The sequence below is a fragment of the Drosophila kikkawai genome, chromosome 3R (assembly GCF_030179895.1).
Source record: "Drosophila kikkawai strain 14028-0561.14 chromosome 3R, DkikHiC1v2, whole genome shotgun sequence".
NCBI classification, from domain to species: domain Eukaryota; kingdom Metazoa; phylum Arthropoda; class Insecta; order Diptera; family Drosophilidae; genus Drosophila; species Drosophila kikkawai.
The window spans coordinates 14061300-14079088 of NC_091731.1; the positions used below are offsets into that span (position 1 = coordinate 14061300).

Sequence of the window (17789 nt, forward strand, 5' to 3'; positions counted from 1 at the left end):
AAAACAATCGTTATTTAAATTTCCCCTAAGAAAAATTTGGTTTTTAGCTAAATATGCGAAGCCAATAATTAATTTATTTGCATTCTTACAACTTTGTCATTATTTCATGATCTTTAGACTGCATTTTCTTATATACGATCAGATACGTTTCCTATTTTAATAAAACAAAGTGTATAACTTTCTGTTTTGATGTGAGTATTATTAAGCAATATAGGCACAATATCAATTACCAACTTTCGACACTCTGCTCCAGATAATAAATCCAAGTCTAATCTGCGTGTCAAAGAAAAACGTGAACGCAGACCGATAACACCTGTCGCCTCCTAATCTCTCCCTGGCAACGAATATCCGTGACATCAGGCGTTCCAAGCGGGCACTTCATGCTTATTTTTTAAGAGAAATTGTTGCACATATTAACAATTATATCGATATTAAAAAAAAAAAAAAAGATTTAAAATAAGTAATAAACTAACAACTAATACTTATAGCATAGTATTGTTTTCTAAACTAAACAAAATTATTGTAAATTCGTTATATATTTAAATAATTATTTCATTGGGCAAATTCGCAAAAAGAATTTTGCTCATCAAATATATTTAAACAACTTTACTTCTAGACATTTTTTAAATTTTTAACAGTTCTTTTTAACAATATAAAATTTAAATGGCAGTATTTTAATGTTCTTTTATTTAAGCAGATATTTTAAAAGATAAAATATCTTTCAAAGTTCCGAACAGTTAAGCGATATTTTTACAACGAGTTCTACCATCAGTGTTGCCAGTTTAGCTTATGGTAAAGCTTATTTTTTCAAAAAGTAGCTTCTATGGGCGCTCATCACCCCATGGAGCGGCCGAAAGCTCTGGCGACGTCGGCGCAGGGCGAGTGGGAATTAAAGAAATGGCGAGAAAAAGGCCGAAAACGTTCAATTCGGTGCGGCGTCGAGTAGTGAGCGGTTGTTGAGCAGCGGAGGAACCCAGCTAGAACCCAGAAGCAGCATGTATCACCTGAAGAGTCTGGCCCGCCAGGGCGCCATGCGCCAGCAGGAGCTGACCACGCTGGCCAAGGCCCTGCCCACCGCAGTGATGCACTCGCGCGGCTATGCCTCCGAGCACCAGATTCCCGACCGCCTCAAGGATGTGCCCACTGCCAAGGATCCGCGCTTCTTCGACATGGTCGAGTACTTCTTCCACCGCGGCTGCCAGATCGCCGAGGAGTCGCTGGTGGACGACATGAAGGGCAAGCTGACCCGCGACGAGAAGAAGCAGAAGGTTAAGGGCATCCTCATGCTGATGCAGCCATGCGACCACATCATCGAGATCGCCTTCCCCCTGCGCCGCGATGCTGGCAACTACGAGATGATCACCGGCTACAGGGCCCAGCACAGCACCCACAAGACGCCCACCAAGGGAGGCAAGTACTCTGAGGGGTTGTGAAATTCGGTGGAGGGGAAGTCCCCAAGACTAGCTTGGTTTTGAGGCAGCCTTAGTTGTGGCAGGAAAGTTCCCTTAACATATTAAAAGTATCTTTATTTATGGTAGATTTTTGAGCTAACAAATTATTCAACTTATGAGTATAAATTCTTGAAGAAATTCCTCAACTCATGAGCTTTATTCTTACCCATTGAATAATATTTCATTCTCTGGGCCAAAATTTGCCGATGTTAAGCCCCATTTCCGTGCCCCCTTAAACAGCCGTTTGTTGCTCGTTGCAAAATCGATTTTTCCTTTGGTTTTTCCGCCCATTATGTCTTGCCTTTTCCGAGTTATGTAACCGAGAGCAGACAACCCCTCCCCCTGACTTTGCGCATGTTCTGCCGCCTGTTTTGTTTACGTTATTGCGACCGGCCTCCCTCCTACTGGGCGGGCATTGCCTCCCTTTCTGGGGTTGCATAAGGGTCAGACCGCAGTTACATGTGCCTCCATTTGATTTCCAAACCCTTCAAGTGTGCCACTGGCACCTTTCCTTAAAAAAAGCACCACAGATGTCTCGGTCGGTCGCCTTGTTTTTCGCACATTTTTATAATTTTCGAGCTGGCAAATTTATTTCGATTTCTTTTAGCTCTTTTTCTCGCCTGTCTTTGTTTTATGTTTTTCCTTTGGCTCGGGTGCTATTTTTAATGAAATTTTGTGCTTGTGCTTCTATTTTGTTTTGCTTTCTAATTGAAATGAGAACGGCGTCGCCGTCGCCGCACAGTGGGGCGAGAAAAGAGAAGGCATAAAGTACGCCCCTTTGTTGTCAGGCAGTGGAAATGGGGAATTGTTTGCTCCGAATTTCGTGTCTCGCATAATTAATTATAGAATCAGTTCAGTTTGCTTATCAATCCCCGAAAAAAAGTAAAAAATACTTGACAAGGAAAGCTTATCTTTTGACCTTGGTTATGCGCAAAAATAGAAAAACAAAAACAGCCGAAAAATGCCCTGCCCCTACAATTTGTTGTTTACGATTATTGCCACGCTCCTTGGTCCCCGGCCTTTATGATCTCGTTTTCGATTCCCGATTCGATTCCGCGGATCATGTGGCTTTTGGCATTGTCCCCCAATAGTTGTAAACAAACTGTTACTAGGAGACTCTTGTTAATGATTCACTTAAATATGGTTCTCTGCTATTTTGGAGGTGCTAAAAGTTGCCTAGTTTGTTTATTTACCTAGTATCGTCGGATCTCGGTGTTTAATGGCTACCATTTTGGCTCTGGCCATGCTCTAATTAATGCTAATTCCTGCTGATGCATCTGCCAGTTAACTGTTAATTGTTTAATACATTCTGCGCACATTCAGAGTCCCCCGTTCCTCTGGTCTGGTCTCGAATTTCGGCTAAATTGCCTTTTTGAAAGCCGCCTCGCCGCGAACTTCGTTTCGTTTTATTTCATTCTGAAAGCTGTTTTTTGTGTGTGCGTCTGAAAAACTGGTTTCAATTTGCTCTCGGGGTGTCTGATCCGTCAGATCTGGGCTTTTGTTCACGTGACAGTCACGTTGTGCCAAAAAATATTCCCATTGAAGCGAGTAAATATGACGCATCCAGTCACATGCTGTACGCAGCCCACTGTACCCATTAGAGGGGACTATTCGGAGGGGACAGATTCGATCTGGTCCCATTGTGTACTTTCTATGCCAATGAACTGAATCAAAGGGTCTGATCATTAATTGCCCCACGACAAGTCATCATAAGCGATGAACAAGCCCTGGATTCCGTTGTAAGGGGAAATCAGCAAAGTATAAATACAGTTCAACAGTACTGATAGTCCCTATCGCCACTAAATATGTAAATACGTACAGTTGTCACGACAAGTGTTTGCACATAAGCACACATCGGCGAGTAAATAGCATTTCCCACAAGTACTTGGCAGTTATCTTATTGACAAACGCGTTTTCCTCGAGAGTTGTACTCGAAACGTCGTTAGTACTATATGCAAATCTGTGTCAATCGTGTCTCCCCCAAGTGGCCAGGGCTTACCTCCAAAGTTCTAGATCTAGTTTGGCCAAGTTGTCAAGTAGTCGATCACGATGGAACGCCTGATCTCAGCTGGGGGTGCGTTCCTCTCAAATGCGTCATTTCCGTCCGTATCTTATCCCAACATTGAGATTGCCTCAAGGCCCCTGCCTTTGGAAAAGAGATTTCACAGCTTTTGCACTCGGCATTCTAATCATATGGCGTAGAATTCGCTGGTCAGCTGACCGGCTGAGGCAACCGGTTTGGAAGAAAGATCGCCCCACCGCCTGTTGCCAATGGGGTATATACATATATATATATGGCGGTATAGACGTGGCTATATAATACACACGATCGAGCCCCCCAAATGTGTTGTTATCGCACACTGATTATATAAGCGCCTGAGCCCGTGCTGTGGAGACATTAATAGATTAATTTTCTGTATTTTTCTCGCCCTGGGTCTAGTCTTTATGAGTTTTCAAATGCTTCTAGCCGAAAAAAAACAAAACGAAAACAAGTCGCTTGATAAAGCCGGTTGCTGCCGGACTTCTGGCATTTCACATTTCTGCCTCTGCCGTTTGCTGTTTGTGTTCTCCACTCGGCTGTTTTTGTACTTTTTGTGTGTTTTATGGTAAACATAAGCGAAAAGAAATAGAGAGGGCGTCGTCGTCATCGCTGTCGTCAAGCGGTTTGGGTACAGTCAAGTCAGCACAAGCACCCATTCCCAGCTCGATTCTGGTTTGCAGTTTGGTTTCGATTCGATTTGCCGGCTCAACAGAAAGCTCGAGTTACCGAGTTCCGACTCGAAGATATCGGAAGATGGCCTTTTATGATGTTTATTGGGCTAAAAAACTGTTTGTTGCTTGATAAATCTTTAGTTTATAGTAATTTTTTCGATATTGTTTAAAGATATTTCATATTTATTATTCCATTTTCAAGAAACCAAATAGTTCTGTTTGTCTTGAAGGAATTAGATATTAAAAATCCCACCAAAACAACATATTTTTAGGTTGTTTACATGTTTACCTCTACAATATAAATTTCTTTCCTTTGCGAAACATGGAAAATCACTATAAACCCAGACAAGTTTGTACTAAAAATAAACCCCAGTCAGCTCAATGATTTGTAATTTGCAAATTCGTGGACTCATCGTATTTTTGTTTATTGTTTCCAGTTGCCGAGCCCCATCGAATATTCACACCGCAGTTGATAAAGCCAAGAACTCACTTCCACTGATATTGTCTTTATTTTCGGCTTAGCAACACAACATAAAATTTAATCGGAACAACTAGGCAAGAACTAAGCTAATTTGTATTTTATAGTCTTGTTTTTCGGGGGCTCGTCCCACGAACGGGGAAATCATTAATTCTTTGAACTCAACCCGTTGGGCCTTCAAATGGAACTTGTTCCTCACCATAAGGCACCATATATCGATCCATAAACCAGGTACTCTTTGATCTTTCGGGCTTTTACAATGGGAACACGCTTATTAAATTCGAATTACACGTAACAAACTGAAACCGAATTGTCGGGGGTTATCTAATCTAAACTTCCTTAAAGATATCAACGAATTAAATGTGCCAAGCAAATAAAGATAAGAGCCAACAGGTTTTATTGTGGGTCTTGTTCTTGAAACTGTTGCGCCATAGGTAGAAGTGGAAAGGTTTCCCCACCTCTGCCAGATGCAGCTATTTTCTAGAGGGCTCACGTGCTCGAAAAAGCCAGCCAGAAAATGTTGAGTGTATCATTGATTCGAGGAAAACTTTTGCTTTCCGCGAGGAATTCGTGTAGTTTCCGTCTATTTCTGGCACTCGTCAGTTGGATGTAGGCCAAAAATGAAAGCTGCAGCAGCAGCAAGGTCGCCGCCCAGTTCTGTACACCTGTCGTATACGTAATGCACTTATGCAACCTCTCCGCCCTTTTTTCGCCCGGCAGGTATCCGCTTCTCGTTGGACGTGTCACGCGATGAGGTCAAAGCCCTGTCCGCCCTGATGACCTTCAAGTGCGCCTGCGTGGATGTGCCCTTCGGCGGCGCCAAGGCTGGCCTGAAGATCAACCCCAAGGAGTACTCCGAGCACGAGCTGGAGAAGATCACCCGCCGCTTCACCCTTGAGCTGGCCAAGAAGGGATTCATTGGACCCGGCGTCGATGTGCCAGCCCCCGACATGGGCACTGGCGAGCGCGAGATGTCCTGGATTGCCGACACCTATGCCAAGACCATCGGCCATCTGGACATCAACGCCCATGCCTGTGTCACCGGCAAGCCCATCAACCAGGGCGGTATCCACGGACGCGTCTCGGCCACCGGTCGCGGTGTGTTCCACGGCCTGGAGAACTTCATCAACGAGGCCAACTACATGAGCCAGATCGGTGAGTAGCGCTTTAGCCCATTTGGTAATTTTTATGGTCTCATAATCAATCTTCATACGCAGGCACCACTCCTGGCTGGGGCGGCAAGACCTTCATTGTCCAGGGCTTCGGTAACGTGGGCCTGCACACCACCCGCTACCTGACCCGCGCCGGCGCCACCTGCATCGGTGTCATCGAGCACGACGGAACCCTGTTCAACCCGGAGGGCATCGACCCCAAGCTGCTGGAGGATTACAAGAACGAGCACGGCACCATTGTGGGCTACCAGAACGCCAAGCCCTACGAGGGCGAGAACCTCATGTTCGAGAAGTGCGACATCTTCATTCCAGCTGCCGTCGAGAAGGTCATCACCAGCGAGAATGCCAACCGAATCCAAGCTAAGGTAAGGGAGCTTCCATGAGTTCGATCTGATAACCTTCAAAATGATGAGTAAATATCTGAACCTTGAACATTCTCAACCTTTTAGATCATTGCCGAGGCTGCCAACGGCCCCACCACCCCTGCTGCCGACAAGATCCTGATCGAACGCAACATCCTGGTCATCCCCGATCTGTATATCAATGCCGGTGGTGTCACCGTGTCCTTCTTCGAGTGGCTGAAGAACCTGAACCATGTCTCGTACGGTCGCCTGACCTTCAAGTATGAGCGCGAGTCCAACTACCACCTGCTCGGTAAGTTCTATATCCGTATTCTTTACCTTCTCTATCTATCTTTCCATCTATCTATCTATCTTTCTCGGCTCATTGATCTCATGCCATTTCATTAATCGGTTTATGGAATTAATTCTTATGCTATGATTTAGAAAATACGAAACCCGAGACAAAGAATAGCGCTTGCTCTGCCCAGCATTTGCTCTTCCCAGATTGGTTAAGATTTTTATCTTGGTTCTCCTTCTTCCAAATCTCGATTATCTTTATCTTTACCTTTCGATCCTATCCACCGACACCAAACCAAAACTCTCTAGGATTTAATTTGAAGTATCATCTAAGTAATTCGTTGTTTATCTTCTTCTTTTTTCCGTTTCTCTATCGCCAACTGTAGCCTCAGTCCAACAGTCAATTGAAAGAATCATTAACGACGGTACATTTTATTATTAATAATTCTTTTTGTTTCCCTTCCACCCATTTATCGATCTCAAAAACAAACCAAAACCGAATGAATAATCTTACACATTGATAAATCGCATTCGTAAAAAAGAAAACCCCCTCAGCCCATTTATAACCCTGAAACATTATTGTAGTTAGTCCCGAGCTTTGAATCAATTTTTGTCTGTTATGTTTTGTACTCGTGTATATTTGGTTTAATCTCTTTATGCATTACCATCTCAATATCATCAGAACCAGAGCAACTAATACTTGGAACCCAGAAATCCGATGCTTTAAACCGATCTATCTAACCCCAATCTCTGTAGTTCTTTGGTGGCATTAATCCTTGTGATATATCCGTATCTGTTAGCCTAGGAGCATGTGTGGCACTCTCGACTAATTGCTTTGTTCGTTCTTGTATCCCCCACTCCGCTCTGTCTTCCTGCAGAATCCGTGCAAGAGTCCCTGGAGCGTCGCTTCGGCCGCGTGGGCGGTCGCATCCCCGTGACCCCCTCCGAGTCGTTCCAGAAGCGCATCTCCGGCGCCTCCGAGAAGGATATCGTCCACTCCGGCCTGGACTACACCATGGAGCGTTCCGCGCGCGCCATCATGAAGACGGCCATGAAGTACAACCTGGGACTGGACCTCAGAACCGCTGCCTACGTCAACTCCATCGAGAAGATCTTCACCACATACCGTGATGCCGGCCTGGCCTTCTAAGCCGAGTGTGCTGATTAGCCCCCAGACTCTTAACTAGTTAATTAAGCAATCGAAGAACTCAAGAGCATAACTATTGCTACTGCTCCATGCACCGCCGTCTTATGTAGAGGAATATGTCACAAAACCGATATGCAAGAAGCGTAATTCTACGGCAATTGGAGCTGGCCGCTGGGATTACTCTTTTAACAAAACCCACTTTCGCCCGTGTTTCGTATTAAGTTAAACAAGTTGCGAGCTTATTATTGTTGATTTTCTCTAATTTGTAAGTTCATCGAGCGTCTAAAAGTGAAGCAATTGCATTTTCAATTATGTATCGCAACGTCTCGTACCGTCAAGTCACAGTTACGTTTATCGTACGATCGCTCCGTTGCCGTAACATTTAAAATAATCAAATATACAGAAAACTAAACTCTAAACAAGTGCAGCTTTAATTGTCAATCGGGAGCTGGGTCTCATTGATATACGCAATAAACTACGATATACATGGATTGATCGATTGGAATGTATCAAAAATATATAATATATAATACTATAAGTACACTTTAGTGGCAAAAGACCGAGGGATACAGCCCAGCGTACATGGGTGTCCGTATCGTATACAAAAGTGGAAGAGGAGTAATCGTTAAAAACTAATCTTTCTGCTTACTAGCTACTCCGGTCTGAGTGCGTGTCAACTTGGTGCAACCTCACGAGAGGGAGGTGTGGTGGCGTATCAGAGAACTAGAGACTTGGGAAACAACTCCTGCTTCACATAGTCGTTTATCATCTCCATGAGCAGCTCCCGCGTGAGCTTCGGATGCTGCAGCACGTAGCCAAAGTCTTTCAGCTTCGTGTTGTCCAAGTAGAGATGCTTGTGGTGGAGCTGCTCCTCGTCGAGGTAGGGTGTCAGCGGGGTGTTGTCAATGCCATTGCGTTGGCAAATCTCGGCCCAGGGAGCCATATGCTTGTCGTTGATCTCGCCAACAGTGTCCGTGGGATAAAGCTGGGACAAAAGAACGAATTGAATAATTAGTGGGCTTTCAGTTGGTTACCCTCTGCAATGCGGAGTAAGGTTATGATGTAATTAAATCAGTGTTTGGAACACACACAGTGGGAAAGACCCGAAACTGGCTGCTAGCATGCAAAAACGCTAAGCGAAGACGCATGCCGAAGCCATAAGATGACTAGTATATGTAATGTGCTTTTATTTTGTATTATAAAAGCTCAATATCTTAAGAATATTGTGTCAAAGTTTTACATCGATAACAGCAAAATTGACGAAGTTATGCAGAGTTGAACGAAGGTCTTTTGCTGTTTTATTATCAAAAATCACATTTTGAAAATCGGTGTACACGATAACTCAAAATCTACTGAACAAAATGTTTTTAAATTTGGCACATAACTTCTTTCGCTAATTTTGCAGGTATTTACGTGAGGCTTTTTTAAATTATAATTTTATTATATTTTTTATTTAACAAAGTAACTTAAGTTTTTAGTCGAAATTCGGGATTTTTACTTTAAATTTAAATAAAAAAAAACGGAAAAATGTAAAAAATAAAATCGCCACGTAAGTACCTCGGGACAATTATCCTTCTCAGATATCGGATGATTCTGTGGGCAAACCAACTTTTTTTAAGTCTGCTCGGGAGATTCCCTATTACCCCTACACGTCTAAATGTTTTTCAATACAAAATGTAACACAAAATTGTTTAAACAATGTGTTATTGTATAATATTAAATTCATTAAGCCGTTTCGTCACAATACATTTCTGAAAAGTGGCTAATTTTGCACCGAATTAATCATGCCCCTCGCTTAAACAGAATTCTAATCTTCAAGTTCAAGCCCAGTTTACGGCAAATATTTTGGGAATGTTTGCAAGAATTAAATGAGTAAGCTACTTAAGACTTTCTATCTTTAACAAGGAATTTCTGGAACTGGTTAATCTTCTTTCAATCCAATAAACAAAGTGAAATTCCAGCTATTTATAACCAGTCCAGTCGTATATATTGTTGCCCGGTGTTATTATTATTAGTTACCTTAGTCAAATTCGACATGACAATGCCAAAATAGTCCACATTGATGTCGAAAATATCCACCAACAGGTTGCTAATACTGCCCTGCGTAGAAGCTGAATCATCGGCTATATTGTACACCTGCCCGGCGGTCTTGGGGCTCTGCGCCAATTGCCAAATGGCGGCACACACATCCGATACGTGCACCGTATTCAGACGCATGGCATCGTTCCACAGCAGCTTCATTGTCTCGTTGAGGTATTTGTAAATGGCAGCGATTATAATGCGCGGCACTGTGAACGAAACGGAACGGGATGGGTGGTGGTTGGGTGGTCATTAGCTCGGGTTTTGCCCGCCTGACAATTACATCAATTATCGGCTATCGACAACGAACAACAACTCACTCAAGTAGCGCTTATCGCCAATGCCATAGACCACGGGCAAGCGGACAACCGTATAGCTGAGATCTTCCATGTTCGCCAGCTCCTTCTCCACCTTCAGCTTCTGCCGGGCCACGCCCGTCCAGGGCTCCAGCTTGCAGTCCTCCTTCAGCGGCGTCTTCTCACTGCTATTCACACAACCGGAGCTGAGCTCCACGTAGCGCCGCACACGCTGAGCGGCTGCCTCGTTTGCACAGTTCACGCTGAGCTTAAGGATGCCCTCCTTGTAGACAGCATCGTCCTGGTTGGCACGCGTCTCGGCCGCGCAGTTGATGACGATGTCCCAGGCCCTGCCTGTCGTGGGGTGTGGTGCAAAGGCCGCCTTGCAAGAGGCTGCAGCAACACAAAGAGGAGAGTTCTAGAACCTGTTTGGAGGTGCAACGTTACTAGGGTGCCTCGCTTCGTGAGGATGGGTGATCTTTGTACTCTCTGTCTGCGAAGACAGTTTATTCTTTTTTAAAACATTACTATATTTTTTAAATATATAAAATGTTTAATCACTTGTTAGGATATTATGTTACTTCTTCTTTTCTTTTACGGATATGATTTCACCACAACTTTTCCACATCCTTCCCGGAGCGAGTCACCCTAACGCAGCGATTCTACCTACCGGCATTTATTAGGTTGGCGCTGCAGAACTCCACTCGGTCGCTGTCGAAGATCCGCGCCTGCTCCTCGTTCAGCCAGGCCATCTGGGGAGGGGTCTTATCGGCAATCCGTATTTCCTGCGCCAGTTCATTCTCCAGCAGATAAGTGGCCAAGTTGCGTCCGATAAAGCCGCAGCCTGCGGGGCACAAGAGCGATGCACTGATAAACGGATGTCAGGGGGGTGGGGCGGCGCCGCTATCGGAGGCTGTGCAGCCGACTGACTTACCACCCAAAATCAAAACAGTCGGCTTCTCAGACATGCTGCAGTCGCGACAAATTCAACAGGAATGAGTCAAGTCAGGGCGAATTATTTGTTTGCGGGTGGAACGGTTTTTTGTTGTTTGGCTGTTTTTATGGTATGACTGTGGTGGGACGCAGCAAAAATACCCCTTAAAGCGGATAAAAATAACTGGTCACACTTGGGCGGTCCGATTTTAAATTTTTTTTTAGCAAAATTCGTAAATTTCACGAGTACATCGATAGCAGTCCTGCACACATCGATACATTGCAATTCTTCGTGGTATCGATAGGATTTCCTGTGACTAACAGTGATGTTACTCTCTCTAGGCAAAATTTACGCTCAATTCTGTGAACTTACATTCTACATGAGAATTCGACCCCAAACTAATGTTAACTAACAAATTTGACACTGTTATTCTGTAAGCGTGTAAGATTAGTTTTGACATTTTAACACGAACGTTTCCTCTTGCTGTCTATTAATTAAATAAATACTATTTATAAATGGAAACTAAAAAATATAAATAAAAATTAAGAATTTAAAGAAAATTAGTCTATTTTTAAAGTGTATTATTGTTTACATTTGTGTGTGTTTTTTTAATATTTTTAAATTTAAATTTAAAATTTAATTTAATTTAAAATTAGTTTCTAAAAAGTAGCTTTTTTTTTAGTTTTTTTTTTCTTTGAATTGGGCTTTTTTTTAGCTGTTAATTTTAGATAATCCAGATTTTTTGATCAGAAAAAAATACTGCTTACTAACTGTCCATTTTGACCAAGTCCGCCATTGAATTCGGGACTTTTTTTGAAGTTCTCAAAAAAGGTAAGGAAAACTTGAATCTTGAATTATCAGAGTCATCAGTGAATAGAATCTTAAATAATACAGACAACAAGATGCCGGGAGTCACAGTCAAGGACTTGGACCAGCACGTTGTGACCAAAGCTTTGGCATCTTTCCTAAAAAAATCGGGAAAAGTTGTGGTGCCCGTTCAGGCCGAGTTCATCAAGACGGGCAAGTTCAAGGAGACCGCTCCCACTGAGGCCGATTGGTTCTTCACACGCTGCGCCTCCATCATGCGCCACCTTTACATACGCAGCCCATCTGGAGTGGCTGCCTTTACCAAGGTCTACGGCGGGCGCAAGCGCAACGGGACACATCCGTCGCACTACTGCCGCTCCTCGGATGGTTGCATCCGCAAGGTACTGCTAAGTGTGTTCATAACCAGGGTAGAATTAATTCAGACTCATCTCCTCCACAGGCTCTCCAAGCTTTGGAGGCAGCTCGCATGGTGGAGAAGCATCCTGACGGGGGACGCAAGCTTACCTCGAAGGGCCAACGCGACATGGACCGCATTGCCAACCAGATTGTGGTCAAGCAGCGCAACGCCAACAAGGAGGCCTTAACTTAAATGGCGCCGAAAAGAAGTTTAGTACTTTTCAAAAGGCTGAAAAAAGATGAGTATAAAACATACGCTGGATTGATAGACACACTTTTCAAACACACTAAATACGATGTGTTTTTTGAATGATAAAACTCGCATAACTGGGATTACTAAGCTCAAAAAACGACGAGCTTATGAACTTGCAAGTGGAAGACAAAGAAAAAAACGAATATAAATAGTTTTAAGACTCACTTATGGGAAATGTACTTAATTCGATACATTTTTCACAGCAGCATGCATAGGATACGATACGTGGAACACGTTAAAATTACGATACGATACTGAAACTTACGATAATTATACGATACGATATATGCTCTCTAAAACATGACAACAATACGATACGATACGAATCATTTGCCTGAATAATATCAAAACTACACTAAAATGCTGAAAAAACTATGAACAGAAAAAGCATAAGACACAATGCGTTATACATCCTTATATTGTATAATGAATACAATACGATATACGCTCTCTAAAACATAATAATACGATACGAATCTTTTGCCTGAATAATATTCAAACCACCACAAAGACCTAAAATACACTTTAATATAATCATTATATGACAAACACAAATCCAAACGAGGGAATACGTTTTATATCCTTATATTGTATGTTAAATGAAATAAAAACATTAAATACGCAGCATTAAAATTCATTTCACACTTTATTCTTGGAAACCGCACAAAGTTGGTATATAGAAAAGGTCTTATATAACTACAAATGCTAGCTAGTCCACAAGTCACCGGATTTTTGGTTGGGCGGAGTCCTAAATCCACGCACTATGACCTCAGATTGCCACCAGCCGCTGGACTCCTTGGATGATGGCTCTGCATAAACGCTAGTCGTGCTGCAGTCGTCTTCAGATGTGTCCAGTTTGAGCAGGCCAAGATCCTCGTAAATTTCCATCTGTTGGCAGCATCGCAAGTCGGTTAATGGGTGCTCACTGCTGTGTAAGAGGTGCAAGTGTATATTCTTGCAGCTGCGCGGAAGGCGACTCAGAACAGCTTTGGGTATAAGATTAGTCGCATCCTGCGGGGTTTCCGAGGGGGTGAACAGCTCCAGTTCCAGAAACACATTGGTGGCATTCAGTTCCGTGGAGAAGAGCGTGTACAGATCCTCGCAGGTTAGAAGGCGGAGCAGCGCCTGGTTGATACGACCTTCAGGCAAGGCATGGTGCTCGCAGTAGTGAGACCTTGATATGGACTCGTGGGGGATGTGCAGGGTGTACGCCTCCGAGGGCATGAAGGTATTGGTGCCGAACAGAAACCGTAGGCTTTTCACGGCGGACGTCCTGAAGGCTTGTCTTATGAGCTGCAGGTAAGGGCATGTGTCAGGTAAGCAAATCTCGTATCTCGACGTCTTGTACGCACCTCTCGCATGTCGCTGATGGACTCCTTGGTGGCCTTCGCCTTGGACCGCTGCTGGTTGAGCTGATAGTTGGCAAACGACCCCTGATCCGGCGCTTGCCCCAATTCCTCCGCATCGGACCACTTCTCCACATAATACTTGTACGTTTTGTAGACGAAGGGAATCTGGCGTCGCTGATATAGCAGGAAGTCCAGGATGCCGTTCACAAACTCCGCTGCAGTGCCGGTAGTCAAAACGTCGCCGGTGTCGAGTTTGATATCGATGTTCTTGGCATTTTGTTCCATTGATTAGCTTTAATAGCAGCAATTTAAATATTTTCAGTAATTCGCGGCAGAAACCAAACAATAAACAAACAAATCCGACGTTGCCAGACTGTTTTCGCTGTTATCGATAAGCAGTCAGAGTGCTGCCAGAGCGTCCGATTCACAGATACGGTAAGGTAGCCGCAGCCAACTTCGCTTCGCTTATGACTAGTAGAAATTCTGTTTTTGTGTTGCCGACAAAAAAAGTCAGAAAGATTGTTAAAGGTTGTGGAAACTAGTTGCAGCACAGAAGCAAAATGGTAAGGAGAAACTGGGTGGGACGCAACTAACTGCTAACCGCTAATCCTCGCCTTGCAGGGACAAAACCAATCGGCCCAAGGGGGCGCTGGCGACAAGAAGGATGACAAGGACAAAAAGAAGAAGTACGAGCCCCCGATCCCGACCCGCGTCGGCAAGAAGAAGCGTCGCGCAAAGGGTCCAGATGCGGCCATGAAGCTGCCCCAGGTGACGCCCCACACCCGCTGCCGATTGAAGCTGCTGAAGCTGGAGCGGATCAAGGACTACCTCATGATGGAGGACGAGTTCATCCGCAACCAGGAGCGCCTGAAGCCCCAGGACGAGAAGAACGAGGAGGAGCGCTCCAAGGTGGACGACCTGCGCGGCACACCCATGTCTGTGGGCAATCTGGAGGAGATCATCGACGACAACCACGCCATCGTGTCGACGTCTGTGGGCTCCGAGCACTACGTGAGCATTCTGTCCTTCGTGGACAAGGACCAGCTGGAGCCGGGCTGCTCCGTGCTGCTCAACCACAAGGTGCACGCTGTGGTGGGAGTGCTCAGCGACGACACTGACCCCATGGTCACGGTGATGAAGCTGGAGAAGGCGCCGCAAGAGACGTACGCAGACATCGGTGGACTTGACACTCAGATCCAGGAGATCAAGGAGTCCGTCGAGCTGCCGTTGACACATCCCGAATACTACGAGGAGATGGGCATCAAGCCGCCCAAGGGTGTCATTCTCTACGGTCCCCCGGGCACAGGAAAGACCCTGCTGGCTAAGGCGGTGGCCAACCAAACCTCGGCGACGTTCCTGCGTGTGGTGGGCTCTGAGCTGATCCAGAAGTACCTGGGTGACGGGCCCAAGTTGGTGCGAGAGCTCTTCCGCGTGGCCGAGGAGCACGCACCCTCCATTGTGTTCATCGACGAAATCGACGCTGTGGGTACAAAGCGCTACGATTCGAACTCTGGTGGCGAGCGTGAGATCCAGCGTACTATGCTGGAGCTGCTCAACCAACTGGATGGCTTCGATTCGCGCGGAGACGTCAAGGTGATCATGGCCACCAACCGTATTGAGACCCTGGATCCGGCGCTAATTCGTCCCGGTCGTATTGATCGCAAGATTGAGTTCCCGCTGCCCGACGAGAAGACCAAGCGCCGCATTTTTACCATCCACACCTCGCGCATGACCCTGGCCGAGGACGTGAACCTCAGCGAACTGATCATGGCCAAGGATGATCTCTCCGGCGCCGATATCAAGGCTATTTGCACGGAGGCAGGCCTCATGGCGCTGCGTGAGCGCCGCATGAAGGTGACCAACGAGGACTTTAAGAAGTCGAAGGAGAGCGTCCTCTACCGGAAGAAGGAGGGCACGCCCGAGGGCCTGTATTTATAAGTCGCAAAAGGATCTATATTTTCAGTTAATTTTGATAATTCCCAAAAAAATCCATTAAACCACATTAACACTAACTAGAGGAGCCCGATGCGAATAAATTTGTAGTTGCTGGGAGAGCCTGTGCACATTGTCCTATCAGGTCGTCCAAGTAGGTCCTTTGCTTCTCCCTCACAACGCTCAGAGGTGCTCCTTGGTGTTCTAAATACTTGAAGTGCTCCTTGGCTGCGGGATCTGCGAGCTTAAGGATCTGATAGGCCTCTCGTTCCGCATGTTCTTGAAGGGTTTCATAGAAGGCGCTAAGTTTGGCCAGTTTCAAGGCCGTTTTAAGACCATCCTCGTAGCCCTGATCGAAGCTGTCCTGAAACACCTTTTCCCGACCATCGGCTATGCCATCTGCGTAGCTTATCTGGAAGATAGGGTGCATTTTAATTCGGATAATGGCCAGGAGTCCAGCTGATTTCCCGAGACAGTTGGCAGCATCGAGAAGCATATTTGAATAATACCTTGGCTACTTTATCCTGGACACGCTGATAATTGGTAGAGGAAACCACTTTGAAGTCTGTTTCCTCATCAGAGCTTTCAGGCGCCGACATTTTGTTGATGAAGTGTGTTAAAGTATTAACAAATCCAAAACTATAGAGCTGAACAGTGTGGCCGTGTACGTAATGCCAAAATAACCTTTTTTATACAGTAAAAGCTAAGAAAACGTTACCTTTTTTAAAAAACCTTGCCTAACGGTTTCCACGAATCGAAAAAAAAGGGATAAGGAAAATTAAAGTTGCTCGATTAGCACGTTAGGTCCAAGAGATTTTAGTTATACAGCTTCTAGAATGGTAGTCGGCACCTTCCCCATAGTAAAATTAGGATTATTAGGTGTTAGGCACATTGCCAAACCCATTAGCAATCTGATAAAACGTAGGGCTACAAGGAATCCGGCCTTCAAAGCTCTGGTTGTCGCCCCTCCAGCCCAATGTGAGTACTTTGTGGGACAATTGCCACGGTCTGATAGCCTGACATTAATTTCCAGTATACAACAATATCTCTGTGCGCTCAAGGATGTGGATGCTGGGGATGAGGCAGCCGCGTTTTGTTCCACCTCTGAACCACGCGATGTCCATTGAAATGGGCGGAGACCTGCTGGGCGAGATGTGTATATTCCTCATAGGTTGTCTTGCTTTGGTGGCGGAGTTTTCCAGGTTTATAATTATTTATTTCTTTATATAATAAACTAAATAAATGATCTCCATTTCTTAGGCAGAACAGAAAAGAGAAATCTAAGCAGGAAGAAAACAGACTTGTTCGAGAGCAATTAGATACGAAAATTAAAAACCTTTCCGAGAAGGTAGCCTCTCAGAGCCAGGAAATTAGGCGGCTAAAGATGTTGGTAGGAAGCCAGGATAGATCATATGACTGGCGCTGTTCATAACTGAAACCAAGTCGTCTACGAAACTTCAGCTGCCTTGAGTTTTTTCAAAATTTAAAGTTTCGGGACAATGGTGATAGGAAGCTTTCCATTGGGGAAAATCTTTGTACATGGATTGAAGAGGGTCAGCAAGCCCATCGGCAATCTTCTAATGTGGGCCGGCAAACACAATCCCCACGTCCGGCGCTACATCATCATCCCGCCGGCGCAGCTCTACAACAAATTTGAGGTTCGCTGGAAGATGCAGATGCTGCGACTGAAGCAACCAAAGAGGGTTCCGCCTCTCCCTTCCGCGATAGCAACCCAACTTGGCACTGATATGCTCAGCGAAGTCATTGTGTTTATCATTGGTGGGGGATTGATCGTCCATGAGTTCTCCCGGTTGGACGTAACCCAGTTCATTTGTACTCGCCCGGTTTCATCTTAGTTCTTTTGTTTTAGGCAGCAGTTAAAGACGCGGAAGAAGCTCCAGGAGGAGATGGAGCAGAGGAGAGTTCTGTTTGAGCAACTGGACGGCATTAGTGCAGATCTCGAGCAACAGGATAAAGACATTTCCTATATTAGGGCGGTTTTGAATGGCAACAAAACTTAAAAAGTTATATGAAATTTTTGTTATCCCTTTTAGGTTACCACTCTTATAATTCAAAATATATTTTTCAGTCCTTGAGAATTTGAGATTTCATTTTGGGAGTTAT

General features: G+C 44.8%; 8 protein-coding genes across 9 annotated transcripts; 5 read left to right on the forward strand and 3 right to left on the reverse strand.

Annotated features, from left to right (window-relative positions):
* Window positions 1-909: 909 nt before the first annotated feature.
* Gdh (glutamate dehydrogenase, mitochondrial) lies at window positions 910-8020 on the forward strand. 2 transcript variants are annotated; one of them, XM_017180867.3, is made up of 6 exons: window positions 910-1410; window positions 5362-5796; window positions 5859-6178; window positions 6263-6467; window positions 6838-6876; window positions 7330-8020. In XM_017180867.3, the coding sequence occupies exons 1-6, from the start codon at window positions 996-998 to the stop codon at window positions 7599-7601; spliced, it is 1686 nt and encodes a 561-aa protein (XP_017036356.1). In that variant the 5' UTR covers window positions 910-995; the 3' UTR covers window positions 7602-8020. The 2 variants fall into 2 exon arrangements, with proteins under 2 accessions (XP_017036356.1, XP_017036357.1); XM_017180868.3 differs by lacking the exon at window positions 6838-6876 and having other exon boundaries at window positions 911-1410.
* LOC108084596 (uncharacterized) lies at window positions 8007-11173 on the reverse strand. The gene is made up of 5 exons (XM_017180871.2): window positions 10908-11173; window positions 10644-10817; window positions 9998-10366; window positions 9618-9886; window positions 8007-8583 (listed from the first exon to the last, which is right to left on the reverse strand). Exons 1-5 carry the CDS (start codon window positions 10939-10941, stop codon window positions 8314-8316), a joined length of 1116 nt encoding a protein of 371 aa, XP_017036360.1. The 5' UTR covers window positions 10942-11173; the 3' UTR covers window positions 8007-8313.
* Window positions 11174-11809: 636 nt separating this feature from the next.
* RpS19b (Ribosomal protein S19b) lies at window positions 11810-13021 on the forward strand. Its single transcript, XM_017180858.3, has 2 exons — window positions 11810-12115; window positions 12175-13021. The coding sequence occupies exons 1-2, from the start codon at window positions 11810-11812 to the stop codon at window positions 12322-12324; spliced, it is 456 nt and encodes a 151-aa protein (XP_017036347.1). The 3' UTR covers window positions 12325-13021.
* A 20-nt stretch (window positions 13022-13041) lies between these two features.
* On the reverse strand, window positions 13042-14114 carry LOC108084579 (uncharacterized). The gene is made up of 2 exons (XM_017180853.3): window positions 13737-14114; window positions 13042-13677 (listed from the first exon to the last, which is right to left on the reverse strand). The coding sequence occupies exons 1-2, from the start codon at window positions 14016-14018 to the stop codon at window positions 13090-13092; spliced, it is 870 nt and encodes a 289-aa protein (XP_017036342.1). The 5' UTR covers window positions 14019-14114; the 3' UTR covers window positions 13042-13089.
* Window positions 14115-14140: 26 nt separating this feature from the next.
* Rpt2 (26S proteasome regulatory subunit Rpt2) lies at window positions 14141-15745 on the forward strand. Its single transcript, XM_017180852.3, has 2 exons — window positions 14141-14296; window positions 14355-15745. Exons 1-2 carry the CDS (start codon window positions 14294-14296, stop codon window positions 15669-15671), a joined length of 1320 nt encoding a protein of 439 aa, XP_017036341.1. The 5' UTR covers window positions 14141-14293; the 3' UTR covers window positions 15672-15745.
* Window positions 15665-16334, reverse strand: LOC108084586 (uncharacterized). Its single transcript, XM_017180859.3, has 2 exons — window positions 16175-16334; window positions 15665-16077 (listed from the first exon to the last, which is right to left on the reverse strand). The coding sequence occupies exons 1-2, from the start codon at window positions 16262-16264 to the stop codon at window positions 15742-15744; spliced, it is 426 nt and encodes a 141-aa protein (XP_017036348.1). The 5' UTR covers window positions 16265-16334; the 3' UTR covers window positions 15665-15741.
* Window positions 16335-16359: 25 nt separating this feature from the next.
* Window positions 16360-17097, forward strand: LOC108084582 (putative OPA3-like protein CG13603). Its single transcript, XM_017180856.3, has 3 exons — window positions 16360-16643; window positions 16699-16867; window positions 16926-17097. Exons 1-3 carry the CDS (start codon window positions 16502-16504, stop codon window positions 17095-17097), a joined length of 483 nt encoding a protein of 160 aa, XP_017036345.1. The 5' UTR covers window positions 16360-16501.
* A 67-nt stretch (window positions 17098-17164) lies between these two features.
* On the forward strand, window positions 17165-17764 carry LOC108084583 (putative OPA3-like protein CG43998). Its single transcript, XM_017180857.3, has 2 exons — window positions 17165-17475; window positions 17536-17764. The coding sequence occupies exons 1-2, from the start codon at window positions 17165-17167 to the stop codon at window positions 17684-17686; spliced, it is 462 nt and encodes a 153-aa protein (XP_017036346.1). The 3' UTR covers window positions 17687-17764.
* The last annotated feature ends 25 nt before the right edge of the window (window positions 17765-17789 follow it).

Bases quoted from the DNA above. Each gene is read 5' to 3' on its own strand.
- LOC108084582 (XM_017180856.3), top strand. From the start codon at position 16,502: ATGGTAGTCGGCACCTTCCCCATAGTAAAATTAGGATTATTAGGTGTT. The intron at 16,644-16,698 runs GTGAGTACTTTG...ATTAATTTCCAG, and splicing joins TGTCGCCCCTCCAGCCCAAT to TATACAACAATATCTCTGTG. The intron at 16,868-16,925 runs GTTTATAATTAT...TCCATTTCTTAG, and splicing joins TTGGTGGCGGAGTTTTCCAG to GCAGAACAGAAAAGAGAAAT.
- LOC108084586 (XM_017180859.3), bottom strand. From the start codon at position 16,264: ATGTCGGCGCCTGAAAGCTCTGATGAGGAAACAGACTTCAAAGTGGTT. The intron at 16,078-16,174 runs GTATTATTCAAA...CCTATCTTCCAG, and splicing joins TCCAGGATAAAGTAGCCAAG to ATAAGCTACGCAGATGGCAT.
- RpS19b (XM_017180858.3), top strand. From the start codon at position 11,810: ATGCCGGGAGTCACAGTCAAGGACTTGGACCAGCACGTTGTGACCAAA. The intron at 12,116-12,174 runs GTACTGCTAAGT...TCTCCTCCACAG, and splicing joins CGGATGGTTGCATCCGCAAG to GCTCTCCAAGCTTTGGAGGC.
- LOC108084579 (XM_017180853.3), bottom strand. From the start codon at position 14,018: ATGGAACAAAATGCCAAGAACATCGATATCAAACTCGACACCGGCGAC. The intron at 13,678-13,736 runs GTGCGTACAAGA...CCTTACCTGCAG, and splicing joins CCATCAGCGACATGCGAGAG to CTCATAAGACAAGCCTTCAG.
- Gdh (XM_017180867.3), top strand. From the start codon at position 996: ATGTATCACCTGAAGAGTCTGGCCCGCCAGGGCGCCATGCGCCAGCAG. The intron at 1,411-5,361 runs GCAAGTACTCTG...TTCGCCCGGCAG, and splicing joins CAAGACGCCCACCAAGGGAG to GTATCCGCTTCTCGTTGGAC. The intron at 6,179-6,262 runs GTAAGGGAGCTT...TCAACCTTTTAG, and splicing joins CCAACCGAATCCAAGCTAAG to ATCATTGCCGAGGCTGCCAA.
- LOC108084596 (XM_017180871.2), bottom strand. From the start codon at position 10,941: ATGTCTGAGAAGCCGACTGTTTTGATTTTGGGTG. The intron at 10,367-10,643 runs GTAGGTAGAATC...GTGTTGCTGCAG, and splicing joins CGCCAACCTAATAAATGCCG to CCTCTTGCAAGGCGGCCTTT. The intron at 9,887-9,997 runs GTGAGTTGTTGT...TTTCGTTCACAG, and splicing joins TGGCGATAAGCGCTACTTGA to TGCCGCGCATTATAATCGCT.
- LOC108084583 (XM_017180857.3), top strand. From the start codon at position 17,165: ATGGTGATAGGAAGCTTTCCATTGGGGAAAATCTTTGTACATGGATTG. The intron at 17,476-17,535 runs GTTGGACGTAAC...CTTTTGTTTTAG, and splicing joins ATCGTCCATGAGTTCTCCCG to GCAGCAGTTAAAGACGCGGA.